At 38.5% G+C, this 16,659-nt stretch overlaps 1 protein-coding gene across 3 annotated transcripts in view; it reads right to left on the bottom strand.

Annotated features, from left to right (window-relative positions):
- The window catches only part of epha3 (eph receptor A3), a 147,255-nt gene extending 130,967 nt beyond the window's left edge, over positions 1-16,288 (bottom strand). For all 3 annotated transcript variants that reach the window (XM_054787917.1, XM_054787915.1, XM_054787916.1), the window contains exons 1-2: positions 16,128-16,288; positions 6,527-6,591 (exon numbers count right to left, since the gene is read on the bottom strand). In XM_054787917.1, the coding sequence (XP_054643892.1) occupies positions 6,527-6,591; positions 16,128-16,221 (159 nt within the window). In that variant the 5' untranslated portion in view covers positions 16,222-16,288. The remainder of the gene's footprint in view (positions 1-6,526; positions 6,592-16,127) is intronic.
- Between the last annotated feature and the right edge of the window lie 371 nt (positions 16,289-16,659).

The raw sequence follows: 16,659 nt of genomic DNA, 5'->3' as shown, positions 1-16,659 counted from the left end.
TGCCTGGGCAAAAAATTATGATAACAATCTAATGACCCGATTTCCATGAATGCACCTTGCGTTCTTGTCTGTACTATTTGCTTTCTCCGCCGCCACAGGGTGTGTGCGCCATGTTTATGAGCTACTTTGTCAAGCTTTAGCGTGCGGACCATACGTGCCGTCTGTCCAACACACAGCTGCAAAGATCTGCTGGAGAAGAGCGCTCGATAAAAGCAGGACAGGTTCTCACAGCTGCAGCTCACGCTGTGTTGCAAACAGTCCCTTTCAATATCAGATATCTGAGAAGTTTGAGTCAAAAAATTCCGCAGTTTGGGTCCTCACTTGTCATTGAGCGGTGATGGCGGGTCCCAAAGCCAAACCTGTTGAAAACCACTGCCCTAAAGCAACCAAATCCACATAAACCAAACACAGTTAGTTTGTATATCACAAACGAGGCACAGATGTTGATAACTGTTTTCCAAAGTCGAAACTGTGACTATCTTGTTTAGTCGAAAACACAAAGATGCTTTCATGGACAACTAAGGAAATAAAAAAAAAAAAATATTCACATTTGAGACGCTGACATTTTTAAATCAAACAATTAATCAAATACCAAAATAGTTGTTGATTAATTGGACAATCGAACGCTTGAACTGCTTTCCATTGACTGAAAAAGAAGAGTTATTGACAAAGGTTTGTAGTAAACCAATTAGGGGTGTATTGGGGGGTATGATACCAATATATCAGCCTTGAGTACTGGCTGATACAGATATTGGTGTGATACGATAATAATAATGTAGCGTTTAAACCCGACAAAACTCACCACCAACACGGGCTGTTTTTTTTAAATGTTGTAGCTAGTGGGAGTTTCTCACGCTTTTCAAAAGTTTCGGACAGAAGGGAGCCGTGGTCTTGCTAAAATCGTCATGCTGTTTTTTTTTTTTTTATGCTGCTTGAAATGCGCAATGAGGTTGTTCGTATTAAACTGTCCCGGTTCTGTGCCACCACATAAAACGTGTGCAGGAAAAATTTGGCGTCTTTTTCGGACTTTAACAAAAAATACTGACATGCAGCCAACGTCACTTCATGAGCTCCTGTTAGCTATATCCGGGCGCTACAGATGCTGGAGACTTTAAATGCAGGCCGATATAGTCAGATACTCCTTTTTTGTGGATTGGATCGATATCTGATATCAATATTGGATCGAGACACCCCTAAAACCAATAGACCAAATACAGACATTAGATGTATATGTAACACGGTTCAACGCGTCCAACTCAAACTTCCTTTCTAACTTTTGCACGACTTGTCAATCACTGGAATGTACCAATTTCTTGGCCAAATTCACACTGTACTTGTATTCTCAATTGGTTTTCATGAAAAATAGGACTTACTTACTTTGTGTGTACCCATTAATTCTATTTGCATGTCCAGAGAGAGTCTGGGGTGTTGGTTTGTTGCTGAAGAATGCTTTCAGAGCACTCAAGAATGTAATCTGTAACTCTCTTTAGTCTAGCGGACGGCTAAGCTCCCAGGACGCTGCTCAGCCATCAGCCTGCCTCCCAAACAGATAAGAGCATATCTGGATCACACACATTGGCATATGCTAGCACACAGCCACTCATCATTTCAGCCTGTCTACGCAGTGAACATCCTGGGAGGCTAAACTCTTTAATTTGCTCTGACCGGAGCGTGTTGTGTCTCAGTGGACCAATAGCCACTGCTTCTCCATCATTGTGAAGGAGCGTATGTGTGTTGCGTATGAGTGTGTGTCAGGGCTCCGTGCCACATTATGAGAAATCATTTGTGCGCAGCGGTGTCCCAGGGCAGGCTGCTTATCGGAGCAAGTCACTAGATGACGTGAGTAATTACAGATGATTCACCTTGAGGACTTCATCATCAGCAATCTCTCCCTCTCTCTACCCTTTTCTCTACTCCTCTGCCTCCTGTCCGCCATATCGATCAATTCCTGTCTTTTCGTTCTGTCATCTAATAAGGACACTACAGCATTGGTACCTCTACATATGGTCATTTTATCTACATATTTATAAGGTATGTAGTGTAATCTATAAATAATCTAGCTGGCTACAGCACATAAGCAAATAGATGAGCAACCAACAGGTTGGGAGCAAGAATAAATCACAGGCTTCATATATTTTCTAGCTGTACTTATGTCGCTGTTAAGCCATTTCAGGTATTACATGATCATTTCTCATCCGTAGTGGGCAAAGTTCAATTAAAACGAATGGAATAATGCTAGTGTGCCAGTCACTCCACCCTATCATTACGCTTAACCTTATGGTGACGCTAGGAAAAGTTATTGGGACATGCGGGAGTCTTATTTTTTCAATGTGGGCCTGCTTAAAGGAAAACTGCACTTTTTTAAATCCTTATGTGAGACATGAACACGTCTTTCTCTTTTCTATGCATTCTAAAGATATAATAACAGCTACAAAGAGGCAGCTAAGAATGCACCTAATGGGATGCAGCTATTTCGTTAAAAATGGCTTCTGAAAAAACAATTTCAAACAGCGCCAACAACACTCCATTCACATAATGTGACCTGCATATTAACCAAGCAACAGTGACATTGTTATTATGTTATTAACATTCTTAGGCCAAAGAACTACTTTACTGGCGGAGTGACACCTCGCCACACCACACAGGCTAGCTACCAGCTGGCTAGCGACAAGCTTCACCACAAACTCGCCCCCAGCGCGTCAGTGCCTTGCTCACGATGCCTCAGGCCACTACCAAACGCTAACACTACATATTGGCGCTGCCGCCACTGCGGCTGTGTTTTTGTTTTCGAGTTAGGAAAAGGTAACGTTAGGTGTAGCTTTCGTTTCTATGTTGCTATGTGAAATCAATGCGCCAGGAAGGAAGTTCCGGTAATGCTTAAAATGACCAAAATACAGCAAAATATTGTGTTTTAATAGCGAGCTTTATAGACGGAATAGGCGTGTCCCATTATGTGTATTATTTAGCTGCCTCTTTGTATCAGTTTTTACAGTATATCTTTAGAACGCACCAAAAAGAGAAAGACATGTTCATGTCTCACATCAGGATTGTGGATGATGGGCAAAATTCCAAAAAAGTGCACGGGCAACAGAGCGGAGGGAAAATGACTTCCGCATCCGATTTCTATGCTAACAGGGACGTTGTGTGACTAAAATATGTTACGAACAAAGTTGGACGCCCATAGTGTATTAATAACACGACAACATTGTATGCTAACCAGCACATGTACGCAAACCAAGTAACATTTTTTTAATAACCGGGGTGGACGCTAACCGAGGTTGCAATGAACTTTAGAGGCATACACTAATCCCTTGCCACTTTGCGCTTCGAGTTTTGTGGGTTTACTCTATTCCGTTGTGTTTCAAAATATTAATTAATAAATAACGCTGTTTCGTGGTTGAATATGGCCTATTATTAGTCAAATAGTATGCATATTTACATATTTTGGCCTATTAAGCATGTTACTGTAATGCTGGGTGAGACACACAAGCACCAGAATAACTAACAACAAGCTTTTATTGCAAGTTTGAGTTATCTCACAAGACAAAATAATCCCTAACATGATCTTCTGTTGCGGCCGTAACCCATACCAAGCTAAAACTCAATTTTGAACCCTGAACATCACATCCTGTCTGACCCCCAATTAGCTCACACTTACAGCAACACACACAACACAAGTCTTATTTATGTCTTAAATTGTTTATTTTCTCTTATTATGTCTACAATATTGGGTAATAAGAGTGTAAAGCTGACTATAGGGGTGTTATTTCATGTCTAGAGGGCTCTAATGATATTAAAAAACAATATAGAAGGTCGTAAACAGGTTTTCTATATTCTAACTATGGAAATATTCCATTTATAAATAAGGAATCATCAAGGTAGGGTCTGGAGCCAATGAACCACAATAAACGAGGCATTATTGTGCTCTTTTCAAATGTTTTGGTCAAATTCTGACTTGGACTTCTGAGTGTATTTAAAAAATGTTCAATTAAAGCAGAGTTTATTTATATCATTTTTATTTTGGTTTAGTTTAGTTTTCACACATACAGTATTTCAGGGCCCACTGCTGCTTCATTTATTCAGCATGATATCGACATTATATTTCACAGTTTTGTCCAAGACACTGCAAGTGTTTTCAAACTAAGCATCCATCCATCCATTTTCTATGCAGCTTATCCTCACTAGGGTTGCGGGTATGCTGGAGCCTATCCCAGCAGACTTCGGGCGAGCGGCGGGGTACACCCTGGACTGGTTGCCAGTCATTCGCAGGGCACCAAACTAAGCGCATTTAATTACAAATGTAATAAATACTCAATGTAGAATGTTTCTGATGGTGCCAGTGAAGTATATGACCGAGGAACACAATCTAGCCAACCTCTGACTGCATGAGAATTATTTAAAGTAAAAGTAAAGTAACTCGAACACTTAATCAAGGAAAAAAGAACCGTGTGGGTGTGTGTGTGTGTGTGTGTGTGTGTGTGTGTCGGTGGGCCAGCGCCAAGTCACAGTAGTCTAACCAGTTAGACAAATAAACTCTGAGCACGAACCCACTGGAAGGACTTTGTAGTGGCAAGAGAGGCTGACAAATGAGGTTTCAGATTTTTTTTTTTTTGCCTCAAAAGTATACTGGCAAAGGTACTAGTTTGTTTTTTTCAAAACGGCCTAATCTACGTCATGTTTGTCAAAATAAATAAATAAATAAATAAATTGGTTTGCTCTGGCAGCACAGTCAGGAATCCGGTTTCGAATCTCCTTTGGAACATCTCCGTGTGGAGTTAGCATGTTCTCTAATTGTAGGCTGTGAATGCGAGGGTGATTGGTTGTTTGTTTATATGCAGTCCGGTCCAGGGTTTACCCCGTTCTCACCCGAAGTCAGCTCACCTCCGACCCCAATGAGGACAAGCGGAATAAAAAATGGATGGATAGTTTGCTGTAGGTTTCACCGATTGGTTGCCTGCCAGGATACACAGGATTGAGCTTAGTCTAGCACATTTGTGGAGGTTCTTTGTCAGTGTTCTACTGGCTCATGATTGGTGCAATAGAAGCGGTATTTCTCTGTCAAAGGGGGTATCTATTTATTTTGGGATCATTGCCCTCTGTCAAAGCATGCGCCATATTACCGTTTCTTAAAAGATGCATAGCTAAATGAGGTCAAATGGAAAGCACTAAATGTTCTTTGACAAAAGGAACCATTTTGCTTTTTTTCCCGTTATTATAAGGATAAATTATGCTATGCTATTGCATAAAAACAATTACGTTTTTCAAATAAAGTGAGTTTGGAAAATGTTTTAAAAGGACCACTGAGGTGAATCTAAAATTGTATATATTATAGGGAGATATCATCAAATAACCACCAATAATTTCTTCTTCAAGGAACTGTACAAAATATAAATAAAATAAATGTATATAAATAATAAAATATATTTTTCAAAAACACCACAGTGTTGAAGAAGAGATTGTACAGACAGTAATCAGTTATCCAATTAACAACTATTTGGTTAATTGTTTTTTTTTAATGTAAATATCCTCTGATTTTAGCCTTTCAAATGTGAATATTTTTAGATGTCCTTAGTAGTCCATGAAAGCAGGCGTATTATCTTCGTGTTTCAGGCAGAAGTAGACATTCACACACTTCAGCTTTGACTTTGGAAACCAAACCACAAACTGCTTGTGCTTGGTTTATATTGATTCGGTCCGTCTAGGGCGCAGGTGTCAAACTCAAGATTGAGTCCTCCATATAGTTTCATGCGACCCGCGAAAGCCTGGAAATAATACACATCAAAAAGACATTTTTTTTTACATTTTTGTAAAATTTATATATATATATATATATATATATATAAATGTTAATATGTATATTTTATGATTGTTATTTATTTTATTTTTTTGTATTTATTTATATTTTTATATACATTATATTACGTGAAAAATCATTTTTAAACAATCAAAAAGACACAATTTTCCTTGCCAAAGATTGTGCGATGTGGCCCACGGTAAAAGTGCTGGTCTAGGGCCTAACCGATTACCCGATTAATCAAAATAACAACCTTCAGATTAATCGACTAAGAAACTAATCATTAGTTGCAGCCCTAAACAATACAATTACAGTGTTTTCACCAAACACTGCTAAAACACCTCATCTATTTTGAATGTGATTTGTCCAGAAAGAGGTTAAGCGTATCGAAAATTCCAAACAGGATGTTTTTGTCCAAACAACCCCCAAATCCTTTAATGCCGTAATCTTTCTTTTCAACATGCGCACACACAAATAAACACCAACACATACATTTTCCCCCTACGCATCCCAACCATATGGTGAGCCCAGAATGTTCAACCTTTAACCTGTGCGTCGGACCAAAATGTCTAAAGAGAAGTGGGTTAATCTACACTTGGCTTATTTGTCTGAAAACAATGATATTTTTCATGTGACGGGAGCTTGAACCCGACATCAATAGCCAGATTGGTGACATTAACAGTAGCTGAAGATCACATATGGGGAAACTTACTACAGATAGAAGATACTCACCCCGTGTGAAGGGTAGGAAATCCATCCTAACTCCCCTTGGCTTGCTTTAGAATCTAACAGGTTCACTGTCGGGAAGAAGAGAGAAAACAAAGAGAACATATGAGTGTCTAGTCCTTGTTAGCCCCAATTAGCCCTTATCTAATCCCACAGGAGAGATCCCAACCTCAAGCACTCAAGCGCTGATCATGCCACTGTTTACTCAGCTGCTACGCACACAGACACACAAAACACACAAACCCTACGCTTGGCAACAGTAAGGGGTGACTTTCTCGTGTTGCGTAGAGCATGAAAGCAGAAGTTGCTAGGCATAGATATCAGAAAAGGAAACACGCCCCGATGGGGGGGCCTCCGGGGGTCTCGGACCCATCGGAACCGCTGGCAAGTTACAATAGCCACAATGATACACGTTTTGGGAGGGATGACGCCAAATGTGTTTACTGTACAACTGCTAAAATACAACACATTTCACATGCTGGTCATTTGTACGTAGTAAGCATATGTAAGGAGACCTGGTCTGCGTGATTTTGTGATTTTGACTGTGAGGCCAGATCATTTTGCAGATAAAAACGCACATTTTCCCTCCATCTACATGGGTGGAGCTTTAAAAAAAAAAGTTTGTTTTCATTAAAACACATTCAACGGCTATCATATGTATTTTGGCAAACTTTAAAAAAGCAACCACGGCTGGCTTGGTCACGCCTGTGATATGATATTTTAGATGTACAATGATATGTACATTATCTTTCAAATCTGTGCATACTTACATGGAGCTCCGGAAAGGTTAATGTTGTTATTTTTTCCGCCCGTGCGTGTTATAACGCGTACGCACGTGAAATGAAACCCCAAAACCCGACCCGTAAAGTCAATAACTTTACGTTCTGTCGTGAAATAAAGTTTGAAAGTATGAGATAATGTCACACATTTGTTAGGACACAAAACCAAAAAAGCTCTGATTTACGTTTTTGAAAATCTCCACGAACAAAAACCTACATTTACATACGCATTTTTGAAATATCCATATGTGTGTGGCACCTTAGACCACGGGTGCCCAAACTTTTTCCACCGAGGGCCACATACTGAAAAATTAAAGAAAGCATTTTACATTTTGTAAACCAACCCATGCAGATATACCAAGAAGCTTGATACATTTAAAGAAAAAACAGCGTCCATCTGAAGCTTTGTGTTATACGTGACGAAGTATATTATTATTAATATTAAATATGTGTCTTTACATTACACCAGGGGTGCCCAAACGTTTTCCAACAAGGACCGCATACTGAAAAATTAATACTTTTACATTTAGAAAATGAAAAACCCATGTACAAATGCAAAGACGTTTTTTTTTTTTAAAGAAAAATACAGCCCACGTCTCAGTTTTGTTATCTGTGGAAAAGCACATTTTTCGGATAAACATTGTTTTTCCCTTTTTTTTAAATTTATTTTTACAAAATTTCTACTTTCTTCTTGCCGATTTTTTCTTGCAATACTATTTATATTTTTCTGATAATATTTTGACTTTATTGACATATCTTTAGAACTTTTACCCAACCTCATTTTCCAAAAATTACAACTTTATTCTTTGTTTCGTTTGTTTTTCATAATATTACAACTGAAAAAATGTACATTTTTTAGTAAGATTTCAACTTGATGCATTTTTTTCCTCTTCATATTATGACTTTTCTCCCTTAATATTATATTTTTATTCTTGTAAAACTACTGCTCTTTTTTTCCATTGTTGCTGTTGTTTATTCTTTTTTTTGTTAATGATATTTTAAAAATGTGCCAAGGGTGCTTTGGACACCCCGTGTTACACTTTTTTGCTCATTTGTGTGTGTTTTTTTTTGTTTTGTTTTTTTTACAAAATCATGAATCTTTTTTGTCATATTATGACTTTATACCAAAAATATTTTTTCCCACTTAATTGCAACATTTATCCTTTGTTTAGTGTTTTTCTCATGAGACTGCAACTTTTGAAAAAATAATGACAGTTTGTTCTTTAATATGCCAACTTTATGCTTTTAAAATAATTATTTTTCCTCCTAATATTATGACTTTATTCTTGTAAAATCATGACTTTTTTCTCGTAATATTACCACTTTTATGTCTTCATTTTATAACTTTATTCTCTTAATATTTTGACGTTATTCTTGTGATATTAGAACTCTTTTCTTCCATTTTTGCTGTCTTTTTTTTATTTTTTAAATTGTATTTTTAGAATGTGCTGCACTTCGGACACGCCTGCATTAGACAATACTCAAAATACTCCAATTCAGTATCTTTATGGATACTGTAGCATAAAATTTATAGCATAAAATGAACAATGAATGTTTAGCATTTGCTTTAGGAAAGCAGAAAAGAAAAAAATGAACGGTTTATAGCTAGTTTTGTTTTTTTTTTTCCCTAGAACCGAGTACTGTTGAACTTTCATTATTATTCATAATGGTAATTCTCTTTCCCAAAAGGACAATTTACATTTTAAAAAAACACAGTGCTGGTGAGAACGAGTTACAGTAACGGAACTTTGATTCTGATTATTCATCCCAGGTTGACATATTTATATGACGGCGAGATGCAAACGAGCAGTTTCTTGGCTGAAAAACACTCAATCCTGTCAGCACTGTTGGCGAGGGGTGGGAGGGGGTGGGGAGAACCACGTTGACTGCAGACCAATTTTCATTTGTGGTGATTATGCAGCGAGCATTTTATTTCTAATTTCTATTTACACAAATGGGAAAATGTTCAAGTGAGCCGAGGAGACAAATCTGCATGACGCTGTGTCAGTGTTACGTTTCTCAGGCATGACTTTCATGACGGAGCCAATCTGACCTGAATGCCAGTTTGGAAGGTATGCATTTTAAAATGTGTTGGCTCGCGCTATGCCTGACAAACCTGACACAAGCTCAACAGGCTGTCATTATGGTGTTGCTTTTATATCACAGTATTGCAAATCAATCACCGACAATGCATGGAGAGCAGATGTGATCCAGACACAGTTGTTGAGGGGGAGAAGACTGTTTTTTATAACTATCATTTGCTCACACTCAAACAATGAATCAAGGCTTAATCAATCAACAACTATTTTGGTATTCGATTCATCGTTTTTTTTATTTAAAAATGTTAACATCCTCTGATTTCAGCCCCTCAAATGTGAACATTTTTAAAATTTCCTCAGTCATCCATGAAAGCAGACCTACTTGTATTATCTTTGTGTTTGAGGCAAAACAAGATATTCACACACATCGGCTTTCACTTTGGAAAACAGTAATAGACATTTTTGCCTCTTTTCTGATATGTTGCGGACCAAACCACCAACTGTTCATATCGATTTGGTCCGTCTACGGCCTAACCGATTACGCGATTAATCAAAACAACAAGCTTCAGATTAATCGGCTAAGAAAATAATCCTTAGTTGCAGCCCGTATTCCCTATAAACATGAACAACAAGGAAATACAGCACTAGCAGGTCAAACAAAAGTAAAAGAAACGTATCATATTGGGATATGCTATTGGAAAACTTTTTCACTCGTTTTTTACTTTACTTACAGCATATTCAAATTTAGAAACACAAATTTCCGCATATACAGCGCATATATATACACATGCACTTATTGTCATGTGAACCAGAAGTGGACAATATTGAACTTTTTGACAAATTTCCCCGTTTTATAAGGTTTTTTTTATGGGACACATTGAATACATTCTTGAAATATTTCACTGGGTGTGTAGTGAATGATCTTTTCAATTCTAATTCACTGATATGCAGCTTTATGTGTAAAACGCGACGTTAAATGAACTGTTTAGCAAAATCCAGATTCCTCACCCTTTGAGTCAAACCTTCCGTCTCTTCTCATAAAAAAATGAGTAGACGTTTATATGAAAAGTGACACGTTATTAATAAATTCATAATAATCCATTTCATTCCACAACTAAATTTAAAATATATGGCAAGATATGGCATTTTTCCTTGAAAATACAGTTTGTTTATTTATTTATTTTTTGCCCCAGTATGCCCGCAGCATATCGGCCATGTTGGTGTAGTGTGTTCCAGCCAGGCTCCATTTTTTTCAGAAGGCATCGTTGTGGGGTTGCACTCATGTTCATGGAGCTCTCAGAGGCAAAATTATGCTCAGTGGCGTCAGTTGGCCTATTTTAGGAGGACTGAAGGCACCCTAAAATATTCTTAAGCCCCCCCTGAATTATTTGGTGTTGTTTTATTTAGCTTTATGCTTATAATTAGTCCTCTTTTTCTTTGTTTTTCTTTTTTTTTTTACAAAAAAGTGCCAATAAATTCAGTATGACGTGGCCAGAGTATGGCTTTAAGGTAATACTCATATTATTGACTTAAATATGATCATAAATTCCAAGGTAGTTGGAGCCCCTTCAGTGTGTGGTTATACAACACGTTCATATACAGAACACCCACATCACCGAAAACCCAGTCCATGTTTTCCTTGTGATTTTGCATGCACTACAACTGACTAAAAAGGCATGAGAAGAACAAGAATGTGTAATCCCTCGCCTGTAGGCGCTACGAATTTCACGGCTTCACTCTATCGCAGTTTTTCAAAAATATATTAATAAATCTTTGCTGTTCTGTGGTTAAATACGGCCTATTATTAGTCAAAAAATGTAATTTACGCATTTGTTTTGCCTAAATTAAGAATGTTTAAGCATAAAAATGACCAAATGAACTCAAATAGAAATATAAGGCATTCAAAAGACCCATTCAAAGACGTGATGATACGTAGTATTCTCCACTGGCCACTAGGTGTCGGTAACGCTACATTGATGAGAAAATAACCATCACAGGAAGTACTGTACAGAAATCGGAAGTAAGAAAAGGAAGAAGGAACTCTCCAAGTGCTAACATGAGTCTACAGTATATCTCTTATTGTGCCTAATATATTGAGTAATAAGTGTGTAAATGTGACTATAGGGGTGTTGTTTCATGTCTGGAGGGCTCTAATAATGTTAAAAGAAGGCCGTAAACAGGTTCTCCATGCTCTAACTACAAAAATATTCTATCCGCGATAAACGAGGGATTACTGTAACTATGTTGTTTTAAGAAAGCAAGCATCTCTCACTGCAGCAGTGATGAATACTTACTTCATGTCCATATTACAGGTTCTCAACGGTATTTCAGATCCAGCGACACAAAAAAAAATGTCTGTCCCCTTGGGGGCCATGGCAACAAATAATTGCAAACCACTGGCATAAACAAAAGATCACATAAACACTCGTGAGCCAAAATCCAATAAACTGAAAATGAGGATCTATTCTTTGACTCCACACAAGACAATCTCACACCTCAAAAGCTCATTTTGTAGTTTCACACCACAATAAAGATGGAAAGCTCCATCTTGTCGGCACGGTGTGACACGAAAACAAAACACACATTTTGAGTTGGACTCGTCCGAGCTCAAAACTGAACCCAGGGCCCACCTGAACTATAACCTCGCTGGACCAATCAGGCAGCTGAGTGGCAGCAGACACATTCCTATTAGCGTCTAATGAAGCTATCTGTTCATGTCAGATAATAGCAGCTCAGCATCCACAGGGCTATTGCCTCCAATTTACATTTCTCAATGAGCCGAGCCCACCGCTCAAATTGAGGCAAGCGGAGGGAATTTGAGAGCAGAAAATTAAACAGCTCTTATATCGCACGCTCCCTCCTCTCTCCAGCTGTACTTGGTAGACAACTCAGCACCAACACTCTCACGCACGTATATAAACACTCCGTCGGTGCACTGTTACAAAGAAATACACAAATCCACACCAAAAGAGCACTTGAAACCGTATGCTAGGATACAAACTAATGTGTGCACATGCAAGTACGCCCTAACCACAACGTCCTGGACACTTGAGCATGGACACAGACACCCAGCCCCTCTTCCATGGACTCACACTGTGCATACCAGCATCATGCAGTAGCCCTTGCCCCTCTAGCCGGGAAACTGAAGTATTTTTAGCAAACTGGGCTGTACATGCAAGGCAGTGAAACATACCAAAGGTCCAAACAGGTACATCAGTGTCTAACATTTACCTTTTTTTGTTATTTATTAGTGCTCCTATAGGTGGCGATAACACTCTGTAGTGCTATTTGAAACCCCGCTGTCATAGAAGACCAACAACTTTTTGTTAGTAGTCTACTGCCATTAAGATGTTGAATGTGTCGGTCCTGTCTCTTGTTGAGCCTGTTAGTATTTTATGCTTGTTAGATATCGGCTGTTTAAGTTGAACGGGCATCTTAGCTATCTATTTAATTAACACATTTGGAGGTAAAATCGCTACTGCTAATTGCTAGCAGGTATATGGGATGTCGTTGTAAATTAGCATTGAGCTAGCGTATCTGTGTAAATGGATTTTGTTGATGTTAAATTATGTTGTATCTTGTCTTGTGTAAGTTATAATTGGCATGCTTTGCTGAGCTAGTAAGTACGTAGTTTGTGGAGAGAAACGTATTACTCCTGAAATGTTCATGAAAGGCTTGCACTACCTCAAATTCAAACTGTGGTGTCTTTTCATTAAATATAAAATATTTGAGAAAAAATTCTGCAATTTGGGTCACCGCTTGTCTTTATGGGGTGGGTTCCGCAGCCACACTGTTTGAGAACCACTGCTATAAAGGTCTTTTTTTTTTCATTCCGACAGCCTTTCAACATATCTGCTTTTTTTTATATCCATTTTCAACTTTTGAGGGGTGGGGTAAGTTCAAAAATATACACCAAACTGCTTGGGAGAGGGGCAAATACTTCTAATTCATGGACTTACACATGGACGTACACGTCCTTGAGCCAAACACTCAATTCGGTCATGAAATTACCAACCCAATCAAATCAATACAAGAGAATAAGTGATCCATGATGAAGTATAAGTCACTATGTCTTGCTGTGTGCATGTGAAGGTTGGCAGGCTGCAGTGCAGGCAAAGCAAGGCGACTTGTGTCTGTGTTAAAGGATGAAGTGCTCACCTCCCATTATGAATAATTCAAGTGCACAGTCGCTCTGTCTGATGTTGCTGCTGCGTGCATTCCCAACCCCTCTGCCCCCATTCTTCTTTCTTGATTTTTTTTAATGCCCTATACTTATCGCACACCTAGACATACCAAACATATGTTTACACAGCGTGGACTATATAACCGCTTATGCACATAAGTGTTTTGTCCAATGGTGGTGCCCAAACGCACGCTGTCATCTCCAGCTCAGTGATTGGTTGAGGAAGGGGGTTATTTTTTGAAGGAGGAGACCGGAAAAGCACAGTTTGAGCATCCCTCAAAAAAGGTACACCCGAGCTCGTAAACGTCGATCCGTCCCAGCGGGACTCCACCGCGGGGCTCGCGGGGCCAAGCCTCCCTCGCAGCCGCCTAAAAATAGCGTGCCACCGGCCTCCCGACGCCCCAGCAAGAGCGGACCAACTTTGCAGCACGTTAAAGCACGCAATATAATAAATTTATAACCAATAATATGACATGATCATGTATTTAAAAAAATACAGGAAAATACAGCCTCCTCAGATATGCTAAAAAAGTTCAGAAAGTGACAAATATTCCCTTAATTTAAGCCTATTTTAAACTACAATCAAACTACAATATCAAATATTTTTAAAAATGTTCATCAGGTTTTAGCAAATTACATGAAAAATACATTTTCAGTTTTCTAAATTACGAAAAATGACATCATGCAATATTTTGTATGCAACATGAGGGGTTTTTTTTGCACACAAATGCATTGGTCAGTACATAATGCTGCACTTGTGTTGCTCAACAATAATTGAAAACTATTTTCTACTTAAATTACGAGTCCTGGACAGACTAAACAAAGTTTTCGCAAATGTCCACTTAAATTACTGGCAGCTTTAATCATGATCCCACTGCAATGTAGCTCTGAATAAATGCACATACAGATTAAAGTGATATCAGTAAAACATCTGAAATAAAAAAAAATGCAATATTTCTCTCAACTTGCAGTCCACATAAAAAGCAGTAGATTCATGTATTTGTTTTGTAGTCCAGCAATGTATGTATTAATTTGGAGTATCCTAAAGTTTTTTTTCTTTTTCTTTTTCCAAACAGACGTGAAACCCTCTGCCTGTCTTTAAAATTAAACTTTTTTGTGTTCATCCGATTGATTTTTTTCAATTCCTTTGAAAACACACACACACGCACACACACACAGATCTAAACTGTATTCAAACACACACTGCAATATTTCCAGGGCGTTATTTGTACTCCTGCTCCTTTTGGGTATTTTTTGTGGCATTTTCAGAAGTAACTGCAACGCTTAAGAGAGTTTTCATTTGATTTCTTTATTGGATCAGACCAGAAGACACTTTGGTTGCATGCGCTTAAAAACGAAATTAAGGGTAAGCGCCTGCTCAGGCCGGGACAAAAAGTTTTGTTTTTGTTTTTTTTTAGGTTTTGTTGAAAGTTTTGAGTCACTGAAAAAAGTGTAAATGAATGGATGTCTGCTCTTATTTTTCAAAAAAGTTATTTCAGAGTATTGTTTTCCCACGTGCATATAAGTAAAAGCTGTGTATTGCAAAATGGCAAACTTTTCAAAACTTTTATAAAACTTCAAACCAGTTAATGCACGGATCGAATATATTTTATATATTTGTTTCATTTGATACGTTTGTGGTATATTGGAGGTTACATTGCATTGTTGTCCAGTTATTGACATTATAAGCACGACAAGTTGGCCTCAAGAAGTGATTGAACGCACATAACTTGACTTACTTTGACAGTAATTCATCCAAAAGGAAATAATTCAAAGTACGGTCATGATTCGTGTGGCGACTTTTGGTCACAATTAAGGCTCTAAAAGGCGCACTTTACACACACTTCTCCCTGTTGCTCTGTGCAAAAAATATATAAAGACGGTGTCTGTGACGTAAACCTTTTGAAGCACCTTTAAAAAAAAAAAAGTTATCCAAACAAACAAGACGTGCGGCGTTCACTTTGTTTCCAGGGCAGTTTCAAGTGTTTAAACAGGTGACTTTGAGCCAAAGTGCAACCACGCTTCTCTCTCTCTGTCGCCGTGTTTTTTGTTTTTTTTTGTGACAAAGCTGAGGCAAAAATAGAAACGAGACATGTTGTTATTAAATCATTATTTGACTTGATAAAAACCGTCAGTAATCTGATCTGTTTTGCATACAGGCCAAAACATCACAGGTGAATTTGCGTATTTACGCACTCAAATCGTGTTTGTTGTCGATAAATAGGTGGGACGTTAGTCCAAAGTGGGCTTTCGCTTTTCACATATCAATAAACACCACATAACTTGGAACGATCTCTTACAAATGAGGTTTTTTGAACCCTTTTACCCCCTTAGAACTCCCATTTAATCCTCATTTGAGAGATAATCCCAAATTACGGAGTACCCTGTCTGGTTCCTTTGTGTCTATTTCTATGTTTTTTGGCGTAAAAAGTGTCTCTATTAACAATCCACATGCCATACACCGGCCTTTCTATTGTAGTGCTATGCGTTTAATTACAAAAATTTGGACATGAACAAGTCCGAGCCGATGCAGCGCAGCGTGTACTGTACACACTTCAATACAGCAACACACGAACACACACACATAGACGCGCAAGTTTGCTTACCTTCATTTGGGGGATAGACGATGGGAAAAGCTGGAAGCACAAAAGACAGTAAAAGAGGTAAAAGGAAAAGCAGTGATCGCGAATTGCAATCCATGGCGGCGCATCAGAGGTACATAACTCCATGAAGCCACTGACTGGTCTGAGAGCTTCTTCTATGCGCACAGCTCTCTCCCCTTCTATCAGCGCAGGCGCTTTTCCGCTGGGTCCTACAGAGTCTGCACTACCGAGAGCCAGAGAGAGAGAGACAGCACTGCTCCAGAGCAGCAGTCTGCAACAATTGTACACTAAACAGCCATGTTTTTTCTCCTTCAGCAAAAATAAACCGTGACAGGAGCTGCAAAGTTGACAATTAAATTACATTCACCCTTTCATTGTCTATGCTTATCCTGTTCAGAGTAATGGGTTAGTCGGAGCCTATTCCAGACGACGGAAAACGTCTTGACTCTTGGGTCACATTGGGCTAAAAAATTTGGCCGTGCCGTATATCTACATATATACAGCCCACTTGGAATTATGTGTCTTATTCTAGCTG

Source organism: Dunckerocampus dactyliophorus, chromosome 9, assembly GCF_027744805.1.
Source record: "Dunckerocampus dactyliophorus isolate RoL2022-P2 chromosome 9, RoL_Ddac_1.1, whole genome shotgun sequence".
Lineage (NCBI taxonomy): Eukaryota > Metazoa > Chordata > Actinopteri > Syngnathiformes > Syngnathidae > Dunckerocampus > Dunckerocampus dactyliophorus.
This window is presented reverse-complemented; position numbering and strand designations above follow the sequence as displayed.